General features: G+C 36.7%; 1 protein-coding gene across 6 annotated transcripts in view; it reads right to left on the reverse strand.

Annotated features, from left to right (window-relative positions):
* Positions 1 to 2718: 2718 nt before the first annotated feature.
* BICRAL (BICRA like chromatin remodeling complex associated protein) overlaps positions 2719 to 17057 on the reverse strand; it is a 46541-nt gene continuing 32202 nt past the window's right edge. For all 6 annotated transcript variants that reach the window (XM_072856826.1, XM_072856825.1, XM_072856828.1 and 3 more), the window contains exons 5-12: positions 14662 to 16362; positions 12738 to 12837; positions 11383 to 11480; positions 9485 to 9546; positions 9210 to 9355; positions 8948 to 9042; positions 7351 to 7453; positions 2719 to 6544 (exon numbers count right to left, since the gene is read on the reverse strand). In XM_072856826.1, the coding sequence (XP_072712927.1) occupies positions 5742 to 6544; positions 7351 to 7453; positions 8948 to 9042; positions 9210 to 9355; positions 9485 to 9546; positions 11383 to 11480; positions 12738 to 12837; positions 14662 to 16362 (3108 nt within the window). In that variant the 3' untranslated portion in view covers positions 2719 to 5741. The remainder of the gene's footprint in view (positions 6545 to 7350; positions 7454 to 8947; positions 9043 to 9209; positions 9356 to 9484; positions 9547 to 11382; positions 11481 to 12737; positions 12838 to 14661; positions 16363 to 17057) is intronic.

Raw genomic sequence — 17057 nt, forward strand, 5'->3', positions numbered from 1 at the left:
CTACCTAAGTGCCAAGATGGTCATTGCTGTAGAATCCGAGAGTCCTTGCATCGCCTTCCACCCGAGGATATTATATCAATTAAATTTCATGCTTTTTTAATTTTTATTTTTTAAAGAGAAGTATTACCGCCATAATCCTTAATTGAAAATCATCTTTCCACTGATTCAACAGACTGTGGATCAGGCCCTACATGCGAGGTGTCTAGAAAGGAATGACAAAGTTAGGTCTACATTACTTCCACCTCAGTGGTGTGCAGAGACAGTGGAGCTCTACCAGGACAAGTCTGTTGTGGTAAATTAATTAGAATGAAACAGCACTATCTTCATAAGTTGTAATAAACGTCACAGTAAGGAACTTGTATAGCCAAGAGTTCAGGATAATTTTGAAAATTTGGTCTCTGCTATGACTACACTGTGTCATGAAAAGCTATGTAGACGTAAAAGCTAACTGAAACATTAAAAGCTGTCTAGATGAATCAGCATGGACTAACTAACCTTTCTTCCCCTTCAAAGCACTGAATTCTAAAATTGCTGTCATTTCATTAATATAGTTGCAACAATTCACCTCAAAGGAGAGCACTTCATTTGACTTGGCACCGTTAGGTTAATGGTTGGACTCGATGATCTTAAGGGTCTTTTCCAACCTAAATTATTCTATGATTTCCTTTTCAAGAAAAAAAAGGGGGGGGGGGGGGGGGGGAATTGGAAGAAATTGCTCCAAAAAATCCTGCGGTGCAAAAGCAGCAATGAAGACTGAGTGCTACATGCCAGAAGGCTCATAATCTGCAGAAACATGGCACCCACCTAAACAAAAGCTAGCATATGGAGCCAGCAAAGAGTATACTACAGAAGAGCGTTAAATTCTGATTTAGCATCTTCCTCCATTTGTAGAACATTTTTCCCCACAAAACTGTATGATATCAAGTCTAGAAAAAAAAAAAGGAGGGTTTTATGCTCAGCACACAACAGGGCAACTTTAGAGGTTTTTGCTTTTACACCAAAAATATTGGTTCAGCTGGACACCTAGTGTCCTTTTCATCTTTTTCTTCCCTAGTACAGCAAGCTTGCTCAAGTTTGCTTGGTGTTTACCTATTGCAACTAGTTGTTATGGACACATTGGTTTCAATTTCCAGTACAATGACTACTTGCAAGACTAGTAGCATAAAAAGACAAATGCTGATCCATAAATTATATACCAATAATTCAGTATACCCACCACTACTGCAATCTGAAATCTGTGTACAGTGTTTTTTATCTGTGCACCAGAGCTGCTGCTGTTTAGATCTTCATCGAAACTTGCTTATTTTTTGCAATGACTTTAACCAAAGCGACAGGTGACCCCCAAGTCACAAAGACAATTTCTTGCATTTCTTGAAGCTGACAAACACATCACTGTGAAAACTCCAAGAAAAAGCACGTACAATTCTAAAGGAAAAATTCAAAGGCTTATAAAGAAAAGACTTCCTGAAGAAGAGAGGAATTTCTCCAAGGTTTAAAATTACTTACATACCTTTCCTTGCGCCAAGCTTATTCTGGCAATTTTTTTTTCTTTGTACGGATCCTCAAAATGAAAGGTGTTCTGACTTTATCTTAAATAAGCTATGCATTAACATATATGCCCAAATCCTCAGAAATTCTGCCCTGAACGTTGGAATAAACATAACGAACTCCACCATAAAAACACTACTGAAAGGCAATTTAAAAAATACACCATGTTCTTGTAACGAAAAGATACTCTAAAGTGAATACAGCTGCACGGTAAACTACATCAAATGTCTCCCAACCCAGAAAGTTTGCCTGGTAATTCTACAGGGACATGATAAAAAGAAAAAAAATGCCAAGATGCTTAGCCATCCTAACCCAAACAGAGATTAAAATAATATACAACTGATTTTATTCATGTTGTTACTGTCTGAATCCATGTGAGAAGCATTCAAAAATGCATGTTTATTTTGTCTCATTGACAAAATAATGAATACTAACCATAAAGATTTCTACCTTTCAATACTGCAGGCCCTACTCCAAGTTGAGAGGCAGTGCACTTCACCAATCCTTCGTTTTCATAGCCTCCAAAAATAAAGTGTTTAAGTTCCAAGCGTAAGAGCTTTACTAGATCAGAATTTCAGCATACTTTCTGAAAAATTCAATCACAGTAAGAAAAGGTTCATCACCCCTCTAAAAGTAGGAAGAAGCATTACATCACCAGCAATTATAATATCTTCCCACAGCCAAAAGGAAGGAATGGGAAACACTGCAAACACACGCATCTATAACCAAATGCAATTGGTACAACTCAGAAACCTGCGTCATGGATGAGGTAGCCAGCTGAGTAACAAAATCCTCTCTTTGCTTCTACCTCCCCAATGTATCAGGAAGATGATGCCTCTATCTTGTGAAAACATGCTGGAGAAGGAGAGCATGTCTCAGGAACCTCACCACAGCAAGATTTCCAATGACAACAGAGCAGAACCGTTGGCAACCTTGTTATTTGGAGATCAATGTTACTATATGTAGTTATAATGCCACACGAACCAAGTCCTAATAGCGTATGTTCAGAAAGACTCATAAAGAGTATGGAAAGTTGGCCTATTAAGTATAACAGGGCTGCATTATAAAAAGCACAGGAGTAAGAATATTTTGCAACCATATTACTTACAACTGAGAACAATCCTCTTTTGGAAATGTAAATATTCAACTTGGTTAAATCAAGACAATCACAGATAGACATTTTTTCCCAAATCTTTGGCTGTATTGCAATGGTTGTTTCAATTTGTAATCTCCAACTAAACATTTCCTATCCATGGATTAACAATATATTTACTGACTTGTGTCTTTTAACAGTATTTATCCAACATAACAAAATAAACTGCAATTTGTTATACTTTTTTTTTTACAAAACATTTTATAAATATTTTTACAAAATGTATACAAAGCAATTTCAAGTGAGACATACTTTACAAATGAAGGTATTTAAGCAAATAAAGTCCATACCACACTGACAATAAGTGACACATCCTCTTTAAGTGAAGTCAGTCTGTAAGGCCTCCCTAATCTAACAGATAAATTATACTAAAATCTTCAAAACGAACATAGTTTTCTTAATTGCCAGTTTAAAATTTGTTTTAATATTAGGCAGTATTAAATAACATTGAAATCACAATGCTGATCCAGCAAAATATGAAAACATGTTTGAAGTCATGCACATTCACAATACTTTGCTGGACTTGAGCCCATATGATTAATAAATTCATACTTTTTTTTTTTAAACGCACAACAAAAATACAATTCTTTCATTTACTGCTTCACCACGTACCAGAATTCCTTTAGAACTGAATTCGAAGGAGTGAACAACAGAACATTAACAATCTAAGATTAATCTTGCTAGGATTGTTCAATGGGTTCCTCTCATAAGTAGTTCAGAGAAATGTGTCTGACCAAATCAACCATGATTACTTTTTGTAATTTGTCATTTTTTATATGCCGTTGTCCCCCATCCCCAAATGAGATCCAACAGAAGACACATAGCCTGATACTTCATATGTATTTGCTATAGAGAGGCTGGAAACCCCATACCCATTTTGAGGTGGTACAAAAAGCAAGTGGATCAATGAATGTGCAACTTTACTTTTTTTTTTCCCTATAAAAGAAAAATTTAACTACTTAACATACGGCTGTGTAACTTACTGTTTTCCTTCCTAGATAGTTTAGAATGGTTAGATTTCCAAAATGATAAAATAAAATACCCATCAGGATACACAGCCATGAGCATATTATTAAATCTAAAAAGGCAATAGGTGAAGACTATATTGTCAGTTTTGCCAATAAGAAAACAACTAACCGCCTGAGAATCTATTCTATGGACACCTAACTAAAAATTTAAAACTGGCAATACTTATTATTACCTTGAATATTTTATACAACACTTGGGAATGTTGGGTTTTTACAAACATGTACTTTAAAATTGGCACAATTTTTTTTAAATGGCAATTAGTAACATACAAAACCAGTATTTCCATTCACGTTGAAGGGGAAATGGATTTTAAGTAAGTTCATCTTTCTCACATTGCTTTCTAGATTTGGTTTCCTTTAGCGGTCAGACAGTGGACTGTAGCTCAACACTGAGTTGCACTGTAATCTTCTACTGTCACAAGGATCTAATTCTGCTTTCTTTCGCGATATTCAGATGGACTGAATTACATGACAGCAAAACCTTCTGTTTTCTTTCCTGGCAATCTGACTGACAACCACAGCTTGTCACAATGAGCCTCTCTATTATGAAAATTGTAATCAGCAAGCCCGGAAAATGGCTGGTAATTTTTCTAAGAAATTGTGAAGAAGGTCTGGGGGAGAACATGAGCATACCTTAGAAATCACAAAAGCTATATCCTCCTGAGCAGACATATGTACTACACGCACGTGACAAACGTCAGCGCACTTATGTGCACAAAAGCACTCATGACCAAAGTAAACTAGGAAAAAGCAGCATGGGCAGCAAAAAGAAAAAAGATGTCATAGATTAAAATAAATAAATAAAATAATAAGATTCTATCTTAACAACATGACAGCAAGCCAAATACAAACCATGCAATGGTTTCACTTGGCTCTACAATATGAATTAATAATTACACACTTTTTGATATGTTTAAACAATGGGACTGCTGATCGACTTTGGTCTGTACATATCTTGATAATTATGACTGCTACGGTGGATGATTTAACATTCTCTGACAGCAAAAAGCAAAAAAAATCAAAAATAAACACTGGCCTTTAAATTTAATCAGAGTAAGGCTAATGTCCTTTTAAAATATAACCTACAAATATCATAACAGTTTTCAAAAAAAAGTGCTTTTGACACTTGGTCTAAAAAAAACAAACAACAAATAAAAAAAAAAAAACATTTATACCACTTCAGAAAGACTCAAGGCTGACTACATCCAATTATAAAATGCAAAATCTTTTCCTCAAGAGTTAACATATATATATGTATTATATATATAAATTCATGGCTCTATCATGGCCTCATCCTGTACACTTTGCCATTTACTGGCTTCCATTCTACCTTCCTTAGTCAAGCATTTATTACTTCATATCATGCCACTGTGACTAAGTTCATATAATATCATCCCACAGACTAAAGTTACCCACTACAAATATATCATCAAGTACTAGTTTCTGCTCAGAAAGCAATAGAAAAGCACTTTAAGTTTAAATTATGAAGCCTTGTAAACACACTGATGATATCCTTCCAACTTAAGAATCCTAGAACACAGATTCATTAACAAAGCAAATAATCACTTCTGAATAGAGGTACAGTGGGTTTTCCAGAACTAAAAATTTGATGATTTGGGGAAGAGAAGAGTAAGGGAGAATTGTTGCTTCCATCACTTTTTAAAAACATTTTCTTAATAAATATATCCTTTCAAATGACTGTGATTGTCAGTATATTACCATATTACATAGGGCCTAACAACCTGCAACCTTGTTATGTTGCAGTACCGCACAATTATCAAAAGCACTATCATAATAATACTTGAAATAGTAAGGCCCTAACAGACTGCATTCTACCAAGGATTAACTTTACTTGGATATCTCACTGTAACCACAATGAGTATTGCTCTCAAACACAGAACAGAATCTAGTTTAGAAAGGTTAACCTTAAATGCATGTCAGGCTGTACTTGCGGTGTCATTCACATTTGCTTCTGCTAAGAGAAACATAACTTGTCCATGGTACTGTAACTATTAACACTCTAAGATACTATTTACAGCTGCTTCTAAAATTGAGTCAGTTTCTACAACACCTTCACTGTGGTCTGGAATAAATTTTTCCAGGCAGTTTTCTTGTGAAGCAATAGGTGAAAAATTGGGAAATTCTAATTCAACCGAGCTGCTACTTGTCGCCTCGTTTTGTGGCTGTCTCCCAGCTTTTTTAAGTTCCAAGATGTTTTTAAATGTAGTTTCTAAACTCTTACTGAGCAGTAAGTCTTGCTGGGGTTCACCAGAGCCTTTTCTGTTATCAGGATGTAAAACCTCATTCTTTGGAGAGCTCCTCAGGGTTTTGTCTTGGAGGGAATTATTACACGTTACCTTTGAGAAAGATTGAACTGTGTTCCTTGATATTTTATTGTGTGTTCCATGACCGCCTCTTGACACAGTTTTTGACAAGTCTTCAGAACTCGAAGAATTCTCAGTGGACTTGGCAAGATCTTTCCCAGCCATCTTTTCTTCAGAAAGGGCCACGTATTGGCTGTCAGAAGAACAATTAGCTTTTTCAAACTTTAAAGCTTTAGTGAGGCTCTCCGACTTTTTAGTAGAAGCTATTCCTTCTTGTGGTGTCAGAATGTTGTTAGGCACTAGAGGAAGTTTACTGTGATTTGTGGACTCTGCTGAGCTGGATTTTGGTCGGTCTCTAGCTTGGGTTTTGGTAGTCTGACTTCGAGAAGATAATGTTTTGCTAGACTGATGGTCACTTTTGCTGGACTGTGCTTCTTCAGCTGTTTTATCAAATTGTTTGGCAGAACAACAAAAATCAGCCTGATAACCATCTGAAAATTAAGTAACAACATTTTACTTAAATTACCTATACATCAAAATAACAGACACTCCAACGTACTTCCTGAGTATTAAAATTCAAATAACATCCACAGCCTACAGATTCATGTCTTTAAGAGACGTACACATCCTTAAGTTTTCTGCTGCATCCAGTGTAGGAGATTATCGCCAAATCCATCAGCATACTACGCACATACATGCACTGTAAAACCAGACTAAGGGCGCTTCCTAGCATTTTATGTATGCAAATAAGGTATCTGGAAGACTAATATCTTCTTCAACACATCCTCTGAGTATCTTTTAAAATATGCAGGATATGCAGAACATTTAAACAAACAGTAACTGTTATCTTACACAAATAATGTGTTTCTAGTTGTTACATTCAACAACAGTCTGGTTAAAAATGCTGCCATGACATTCCAAAAGCAACACTTCATTAAGATGAACAAGAGTATTCATGCTTCATGCAGCAGTGTTCTTTCTGACTGCCAGCAAACTCACAGATTCTTCCCTAGTAGAATTGAGATCATGCAGGAGTCATGACTATTGTCAAAGGAAACTCAGAAATATTTATCTGCTGAACAGGTCAAATGTATTTTTCCCCAAATAACTGCCTTCAACCTTACAGTGTTCCTAGACTGCTGAATTTGGAGTTATTAAAATTTAACTTGCAACCACTTACTCAGTATTTCGATTACTGGAATCCCTAGCAATCAGTGCCTCACTGTATCCACAACTATTTTTAAACGCTCTGTACTTAGGCCGCTTTTGTAAGAGTCAGAAGTTAACCATTACTTACCAGGATCCACTAGTGCAAGACGCTTATCCCGGGTCAGAGATGCCCTTTCTTCCTGGTTAAACATCCTATCAATCATAACCATTTCTGCAGAGGGATTTATCCGCTGCAGGAAGGAAAAAACCCAACCATCTCTGTAGTCACTCATATGTTGGTACCAAATCAAAACATTTATAGTTTAGTTACTCTTCAGAGAAAAATATCATCTTTCATTAGATATTTGCAGAGAATGTTCACAATTCCACAGCATCTTCAACGATCTTGACTGTAACCCCAACCACTACTGAAACTCAACCATAAAATATTATTCACATTTTATGGTACATTTTATTTGTTAAAAGATTTTAAAACAAGGAATTACTATTCCAATTGTAAGAACTGTACCTTTTCAGGACTATGTTTACCATTGTACACCACAATTTTTTACGCCATACAGTATCTTTCTCTTTTAGAGAGAAAAGCAGCAAAAATCTTGCAATGGGACCACCCTATCATCTTGTTTCTTCCCTGTACTTCTCTCCCATCCTTCTAACTAGTTGGTACTGAGTTGCATTTCGCTGACGATGCCTTCAAGCCAGATGGATCCATCCATCACAGAAGAAAGTTCACTGGCTACTAAGTCAAAACAAAGGCAACTAGTTCCAAACCTGAACACTATGTGAAATAACCTCTTCAACATGACTGAATGGGATTTACCATACAACATACCAGATGCTAAAAAAACAGATTTTAACCTCCATCCCCCCCTTGCACCTGCAATTACTTGCAAATATTTGATGGTTAGTATCTTTTTCAATGGAACTGCTAGATTCCAAAACCATATTAATTCTAACACTTATGTATTCCTGTCTCTAAAGCAGAGTGATTTAAATTTCTATTATACTCAAATTCAAAACTTTTCCAGGCTTGAAAACTAGCATGTCTGAAGCCACAGTGACACTTCCTCACCCTTGTAAAATACATTCTTAAAGTAACTGTGTCAGTTTTCTTTTTACCTCATGCCTGGGATTGTGAAAGCACTTAAATGAGAAGCATTTCTGATGAAAATGTGAGGCTCCACCTAGCTTCTAACAAGAAGTAATGATTTCCTAAATTGTAATATGAGTTGGCTCCAATTATAATATGGTTGGAGGCCTCTGAATGGAGCTTTTCAACATTCTTTCAGGCTCTATCACCCACAGAAATATACAGAAATCACCTGCCTGACTACCACAGTCTGTTTAGCACAAGAGCAAAGTACAAGCAGAAAATGGAAGTTCACATGTCTTAAATGTCTATGGAACTTATATGTAACAGCACACTTACTTAGGCAGTATGTGAAATATAAACTCAACCCATTTCACTGATTTTAAGATGTGTGCATACACTTAAAAATGCAGGCTGGCCACTGAGATTGCTGATGCAATAACAAGTACACTGGCTATATATATGTATCTCTAAAACCTTCATATATATATCACCTTCATAAGGCCATAAATAGTATCAACAAAATTAATTGTAATGCTAGCTCTCACCTTCCTGTAGATCTGTGGGTTTTTTTTTTTTAACAAACTGAATCACATCCTATAAACATAAAATGTACGTGGGTTATACACCTTACCATTGCATCTTCTATAAGCAAACATCTGTATTTGTTCAGCATAGCCTGTGTCCTCTTCAGAAGCTGTGTAGCTACAGATTCAAATTCACTGTCCACTAGAAAGACAAGAGTATACTTTCAAATACTGTTCCTCAGTAACCACAAGGTTCAGTAACCTTCACAAATTTAAAAATGTTCCCTTTCTTATTACTCTAACTTACATACAGAATTATCTCAATACATTGATTACAAACGTATTGCCAATTTTTAAAAAGAAAATTACCTTTTCTTAAGTCTTCCTCTGTTGGCAGTGATCCCTGGCACACATGGTATGAAAGGAGTCTCTGAACTGCATCATTTAATGATCTGAATCGACTTTTATCTGGTGTCACAGCATGCACTTGATCCTTCTGTAATTGCTGTAGAATACTACAAGGAAAATTAATGATCTATAATTAACACGTATTCTAACAGAAGTTTATACATTGACAAAAACTAAAAAGAAATTAAGGTTAGAGGAACTATCTGCAACAAAATTACAAAAGAAGAATGACTTACAAAGCTCCTTTAGTTAACTGTTTAGCAGCAGGCCTTTTCTGTCCAACTAAATGACCATCCACCTAAGTTCAAAATAAAAGACAAATTACAATATATCCCCTCCTTTGCAAAGCCTAAGTTTCAGCTTTTATTTCTGCCAATTAAGTATACCACCAATACTAAGTGTAGCCACCACACAAGTATAAACACATTCAACTATCTCCTATTTTTACAGGGCACTGTATCAATGAAATAGGGAAGTCACTTCTCTTACATAAACCAAAGGTCTGAAACGTTGCTTGTAGGCAAATTCCACTGTAGTGCATACACATGCTTCACTAGGAAAAAGGTTGGTTATCGAATTTAGCAGGTGAAAAGAAGAAAACGTACAACTAAAAACTTTTCCAAAGAAATCTGCTCTCAAGAACTGTCTCTGCATTTCTCAGCTGATGTCATCTTGCCTGACTTTGATGGATTAGAGTATCTGTCAGGAAAGCAGGCTAAGGTTGTGTACTTAAATTCTCAAAAGCCATGGTGGCTGGGTGGGGGGTGAAAGTGGTTCTAGGAACTCTGCTTCAGTGTCAATGCTACAGATATACCCATCAGGTAGATCTACATCATCTTCTCCGTTCCTTAGACATTTATGAAGCCAAGGTTTTTCAAGGGAACACTGTTCTAAGACGTGAGGCTCTCTGAGGTGGTAAAGGTTCATGTTCCTACTGTATGAGAGGCATTACTGCAATCCAAGTATTCTCCCTAAGAAGCCATTCTGGATCAAAGAGTCTTTGGTTAATACAAAGTCGTTGGGTTTTTCTAGTCAACTAGTCTTAATAATAAAATTGGTCACAGAGCAAAAGTTACTTATGATTTTTAAAAAGACTGCACGAAAGCTCTTTTGAACTACAACATGGTTAGAAGGAACAAAAAAGCATGTGGTACAGAGCACCCTTCTTGGCAAAGTAGGAGCAGCATGAAGCAGGCACACTGTAATGGTACCTGCTGGCGAAAAAGCCTCTAGCTTCAGAGCATAAAAAGTATTCACCACCACAGGAGAATGAACATCTGACCAACAATTACAAAAGCAGGCTGAACTCGTAATTGAGCACTACTGCGAGTATCTTCTGCTCTACTTGTACATCAGTAAAACAGGGAAAAACATTCATGTCATACTACATTCACAAATACATTTACAGCAAGGAACAAAAATTCTACATAAGATCCTCCCTTGTTTTCTTCCATGATTGTGTAGTTTAGTTCCATCCACAACGAAGCCCACACTTTCAAGCCTACTTCAAACCCTCACTTCTTGCCCTCAGCTACTCAGTCCATGAATGTAACAGTTGTCTCCTCCCTCCAGAAGTTCTTGTATTCCCTCTCCAAAAAAGCTGGCCTCCCCTTCTAGCCCTAAACCCTGGACATAGTGTTAAATTTTTGTACACAGTTGCCATATATAGGAGAACTTTCAGTGGTTAAAAAAAAAAAGACTGGGCAAAAGAAGACAATGCAGTGAAGAATAAAACAGACATAGACCAGATGAGATTTTTCTGCTACTTCTCACAAACCATCCCCTCCTAATCAGCTAGAGAATAGCTGAGTTTGTAAGAAGTAATGATAAGAGTAGGTCTAACTTATGTCCAACTCAATGAAGAATTGCTATGTCATATGAAATTATCTTCAAGGAACAGTGCAGTCAGACTCCACTTACTGAATTAAATCTCAAAACACAGCATTCAGAGTATCAATTTGCAAAATACTCAATGTTTATTATGTCAAGGTAGAATTTGACAAGCTTGAGTGACTTCATATACTCTAAAAAAAACCTGCTAGAACTCCTAGAGTATCAATATGGAGTTGAAACATCCCTAACTTCACTAAAATTTTAAGGGAAAGGGAAACATATAAATAAAAGTATTGTTTACCTGTATACTCTGTTGAACTGATGATGATCCTATTACTTTTTCTTGTGCCTGTGTGGTTCCTAGAGATTGCTGTATGATTTTTCCTCCAGAGTCCTGTCCTATAAAAAGTATGTTAAAAAGACTGTCATCCTAAGCAGGAACAGAATAATTTCATGTACCTATCCTGATCATTTTACTTGAGTTTTTAGCTTTTAGGAGAAAGATATGTCTCATATGCTTAAAAGCATTAGTGTAACTACCCCGTGGAGAAACTGGCTCATAAAAATGAAACAGGACTGATATCTTGTGCTGCAAACTACAAAAATCCTCAGATACAAATCATCTCCTACCATAGTACTGTAGTGTAAGAAGAAATTCAAGTACCATCAGTATAGTGTCCCAACAATTTACTGACAATCATACAGTACATTTTACCAAGCTTTTCAATACTAACCCTCCCTCAAACATATAAACCCAATTATTTCTAGAGCTCCTGGAACTATTTAGACAGCAGGCATCATAAACTTTTTCTAGATTTTCTAGATGGGCAGACTTTCTCCAATTGCCTTGCTCAGGAATTCAAACAGCATCTTATCAGCCATGCTACATTACAACCAACACAAGTAAGAATTTAGTATTTTTTTCCCAAAAAAAACCCCCATACTGTGCTGATTGTAGAGAATTGCCTGGACAGCTTGTACATAACAGTACACAAGGAAAAAACAAAAAGCAGGTAGATTATGGGACCTTATTCAAAAGGGTTACTTATGTACAAAGAGAACATGAAGGTTATTGCATTTTTCTGGGTTTTAATATATTGGTTTTGTTCTTTCAGTAGCATGGTGCTGCTTGAAAAGCCCAGTATTTTGCCATGAACAATGCACTAACTATTCTAACTGAAAGTGACACATTCAAAAACAAATCGAGTGATGACAGCCTGCACATAACCTTGTAATCGCTATTTTTCTTTCCTCTGTATCTGAAGCAGCCATCACAAGAGAGGGTCTAGAAGTTTCATAGAATTTTTAGCAGATGTCCATATTTTGAAAATGACTTATTTCTATTTTCCTAAGCTGAAAAAAAAATAAGAAAAATGAAAGAAGGTACAGTTTTGGATTTTATAGAGGGGAGAAAGAATTGCTTATTGCGGAGATTCAACTTTTCACTCTACAAAATGAAGTGCCCTGGTTGGGAAAAATAAAAGCACACATATGATACTGAGAAATTTAGTCTGTGTTCTTCTAAAAATAAAATTCTGATAACCTTTAGGACCCTATCAGCATGAGCCATCAATGCAAGTCTGACACACTGAAGAACAACCAATTTCTGTTGCCGGAGAAAATTAAGAAAATGTTTTTAAAAAGACCTTAGTTGACCTGATAGTGTGTTGCTCAGAAGACTTGTTAGCTGAGGCTGTCTTAAATTATCCTGTGTCTTCGATGCAGAAACTGGCGATGTCTGGTTCATAGCTTTTTTCTGTGCCACATACATTAAAAAAAACAAACAAACAAACAAACCACAAACCACAGTTTAATATTTACTGAAAGCTTTAACCAACAGAGGAAAAAGGCAAAAAAGGCAACTAAAATTCAGCTCTACGCATCCTTATTCAACCTCAAACTTATAAGTGGTGAAATTTCAGACTTCTCAATTCCTCCTGAGTTCAAGAATTTTATAAAGTAAATCAGAGAGGAATAGAAATTACACTAACAGTACAAATATACACAGTTACATTTTAGAAGAACCATGATTTACCATTACAAGTGGCCCCTAGAAAGCTCAGCTTTTGAGAGTCTCAAAACTGCAAGATGACTAAATAAGCTGTCTCCACAACAAAAAAACACATAGTGGAACAAACTGTCCAGTGTTTAGCAACTAAATGATACATGGTTTACGATACAGTACAATACTTAAAATGCAAGTACAAACAAACTAAAAAGATTCTAGTAAACAGTAGAATGTTTTCTCTGTAGTTCCCATTTTCAGTTCTGAAATTTCAGCACAAAAACAAAATAATCTTTTACAGCAGTAAGAAATATTACGCTTTTATAACTGCTGAAACTGACTGACCCAGCACATACCCTACAAATAGGAAGATGTGGACACATGGAGAGAAAGTCAGACAGGCCTCAAATTACTCATCTACAAACAAAATGTTACAACCTGTGCTAGCACTTTTGGCTAAATGTGGTTCTACAACATGTTTGCCCTTATTTTCTAAATACATATTATTTTCTAAGACACATTACTTCATTGCCCATTTTGGTCTTGGTTAAAAAAAATTCCATTAGACCTTTGGGAAAAGAGAAAGATCTAAGATAATTAGTGCAAATGCATTCTGAAACAGTTATTATCAGTATTTTATAACGACCAAGTTAAAAAAACAAAAGCAAAAAAGGACAGAAGTGAAATAATAGCTTGTTGCTAATTGTGTGACAAGTCACCGAGTTAAATATTGGCAGAGTTTGGAAGCTCACTTATGAAAACAGACAAACTTGACTTGAATATATACTGCAGCTGCATCAACTGGACAAAAAAAGACCAGTTCTCACCTTAAAAGTAAATTCAGCATATTTTTTCTTTAAATTATTACTAAGTAGTCCTCTTCTTAGAGAAAATATTTTTTAAATGTTATGCTTTTACAAACTGCTTTAAAAGGTATTTTCTCTTAAGGATTCTAAGAAACACCTCTTGCTTTGTCTTTGCTTCAAATTTGAAAGCTGCTAACTGCTCCAGACACACAAAACTACAGTGGGCAAAATGCCAAAAAGGTTAAGTTTTTAACAGATTAATTTTGTATAGTAAATAACAGAGAGAAACGCAAGAAACCTTTTCATCTCTAATTCGAAAGGTCAAACCTTGAAAACACACGCATAGTTTTTAGTGAAGTCACAAGACCTGTAAGTGCTAAGAATGTACCTGAGCCTTTACATCTAGCTCTATGGCAAGATTTTCAGGAGAGCTCATACTTCTATTATAATCTTACAATGTCCATTCCTTTAAACGGGAGCAGAAACAGATCAGTGCTAAGCAGTTCTGAAAATATTACTATAAATCACCAACAAAATCTTCTGAATTAATGAAAGTGGCAGACTCATTCACTCGGTGATAAACTTTAGAAGATACGGAATGAAATGATGTCTCTGGGTTAGAGTAATTTTCAGCAGTTCCACAGTATTTGTAACAATATAAACTAGCAAAATTAATGTTCTATTAACACCAACTTTAATACTTTGCGAACCAGATTTTAGCATAGCTTAGAAGCATTTCTTTGGCTACATTCTCAAGCAGATTTCATACCTGACCAAAGGCGAACTGTTGTTGCGTTACTCCAACTGACGTGTGACTAAAGGTGCTGACAGATTTGGAAGAGGATGCTGGAAGACGATGTGATGCACTGACGGGAACTTGAGTTCTGTTCTGCGTGAGCTGATCTCCAGTAAAGCTTCCTCCTGATGCAACAGACTGAACTGATGGTCCCAAGCTAGGATGTACTGAACCAGAAGAACTTGCAACAGCAAATCGATTAGAAGCTGACATATTTGAGACTGTAGACTGCCCAGGTGACATTGTAGTAAAACTCGATCTACCTTGAGAAACATTAGCTTGACTGGGTGACAAATGCAACACCGTTGGTGACGCCTGCTGCAGTGGCACCTGTCCACCAACAATTTGTGAAGTTCCGTGATTTACTATAACTTGGTTTCCAGGAGCTGCGAATGTCTGGCCAGAAACAAGCTGAACAGCGGTATTCTGATTATTCAGCATCTGTCCTGAATACGACTGGTTGGCTCTTAGCATGTTTGTAGAGTTCCTGTTGAGCATTACATGCTCAGCAGACACTTGGCTAGGAACCAGCTGGGAAGGCTGAGTCTGAAGAAGTTGTCCATTTATGGCCTGGACATGATGAACTGAATTAGAATTAACAGACAAACTTGTAGGTATGAGAAACTGGTTTTGAGGTGCATGAGGCTGTCCCATAGGAGAATGGATAACAATACTACCTCCAGCATTGCTAACTGTCTGAGGTGTAACTGATTTTCTTGTATTTTGTTGATTAACAATATTAACAGACATGTGAGGACCAACTACTGAACTCTGAGGTGAGTTTGCAGAAGCAAATGGAATCCCTTGCTGTACGTGATGTTGCTGTATTCCCAAGTTATTCACATTGTAAGCAGTCTGCTGACCCATCTGGATAGGCTTTGGTTGGATATTAATGGGAACTTTGTTAGAGTTTGGTGCCAAACCTCTTTGAATGATGATATTATGGACAGGCAATGACGTCTGAAAATTTGTGCTGTTAAATGGAACAGTTACAGGTTGTGCTACTGGACTTGAATTTGAGTTACCAAACAGTGAGTTACCGTTTGGAGTTTGTCTATGAACCAAGAGGCCACTACTCATGTTTGCAGGTGTTTGTTGACCATTGCCTTTCAGTATTATCTGAGATCCATCAAGGTTATTAATGGTCATCATGGAAGGCTGATTACTAAATGAACCAATTAGCTGTATCTGCCCAGAACCACTAATCTGGCTGCTATTAGACAAATGCTGGCTGGGAACACTAATTCCGACATGTTGCATAAAGCCATGTTGCACACCAACTGTATTGCTTGCGAAAGATGCTCCAACAGGTTGCTGTACCACTTGAGTAACTCCTATAGGTTGCAACGTCTGACCTGAGTAATTAGAAACATTAGAAGCCTGAGTAAAGGATGCTGATGAAGAAGGATGAAGCTGAGCTTGTGCAAACTGTTGGCTAGAACCTACACTGGCATCCAAATATGCCTCTTCTGCCAAAGTCTGTTCAGTAATATTGGCCTCCTGCAAGGACTTCTGAAGAATATCAAAAGGCTGATCCTCAGTAAGATCAGGTAAAGGAGAAGATACAAGTTCATCTTCAAGAAACTGAAGGCTATTGGACAACTGCAGTCCATCGCTAGGCCCCTCTCCAAGCTGACCGCTTACACCTTTTACAGACGACTTAGGATCAGTGTTCTGAAATGCAAAACAAGAAATAAATCATTTTCAGAAATTCCAAGCTCTACCTTGTTTCCCCATTAAGCTTTTTTTCATGCAAGAAAACTTTCTTTACAAAATTATATTCTTTGCATAGTACGTATATAAGGTGACGTTCATCCCATACAGTGGGCCAGCATAAACGTGTGCGTCACTTACATCCCACTCATGCCCTCATAACAGACTGCGGGAGACACTACTCTCCTTTCACTTCTCAAATCTCCAAAGTCCACAGCACTCAGCTCTGCAGCTGCACTGTTTCAAGAGGATGTGACATGCTCTTGAAGTACCATTTTCCCTTCCTCAAGCTGAGCACTGTATGGACAAAAGGATAAAAGAAAGGAGGAGTGAAAAGACCTCCACTGTAACTCAGTTTGGGGCAAGGTTTCAGTAGCAACAGTAGTAGCAGGGAAAAGGCAGAAGAAAGCTGCTCTTTCACTGACTTCCTCTATCAAATGAGATCCATCTCCAAAATCCTAGCAATATTTCTATAGTCACACAGAGCAAACTAGCGACCGTTTCATAAAGTTAAGGAATTATACTAATTCTTTGTTTAGAAAAATTTTAGAAACAAAGCAGTAAGAAAAACAATACTACGGACTTTGTGGTTTACGCTAGTAAAAAGATTACAGAGAACTATAAACATTGAAACTACAGCAAATATTAAGTGGCAC

Source organism: Ciconia boyciana, chromosome 3 (assembly GCF_034638445.1).
Source record: "Ciconia boyciana chromosome 3, ASM3463844v1, whole genome shotgun sequence".
NCBI classification, from domain to species: domain Eukaryota; kingdom Metazoa; phylum Chordata; class Aves; order Ciconiiformes; family Ciconiidae; genus Ciconia; species Ciconia boyciana.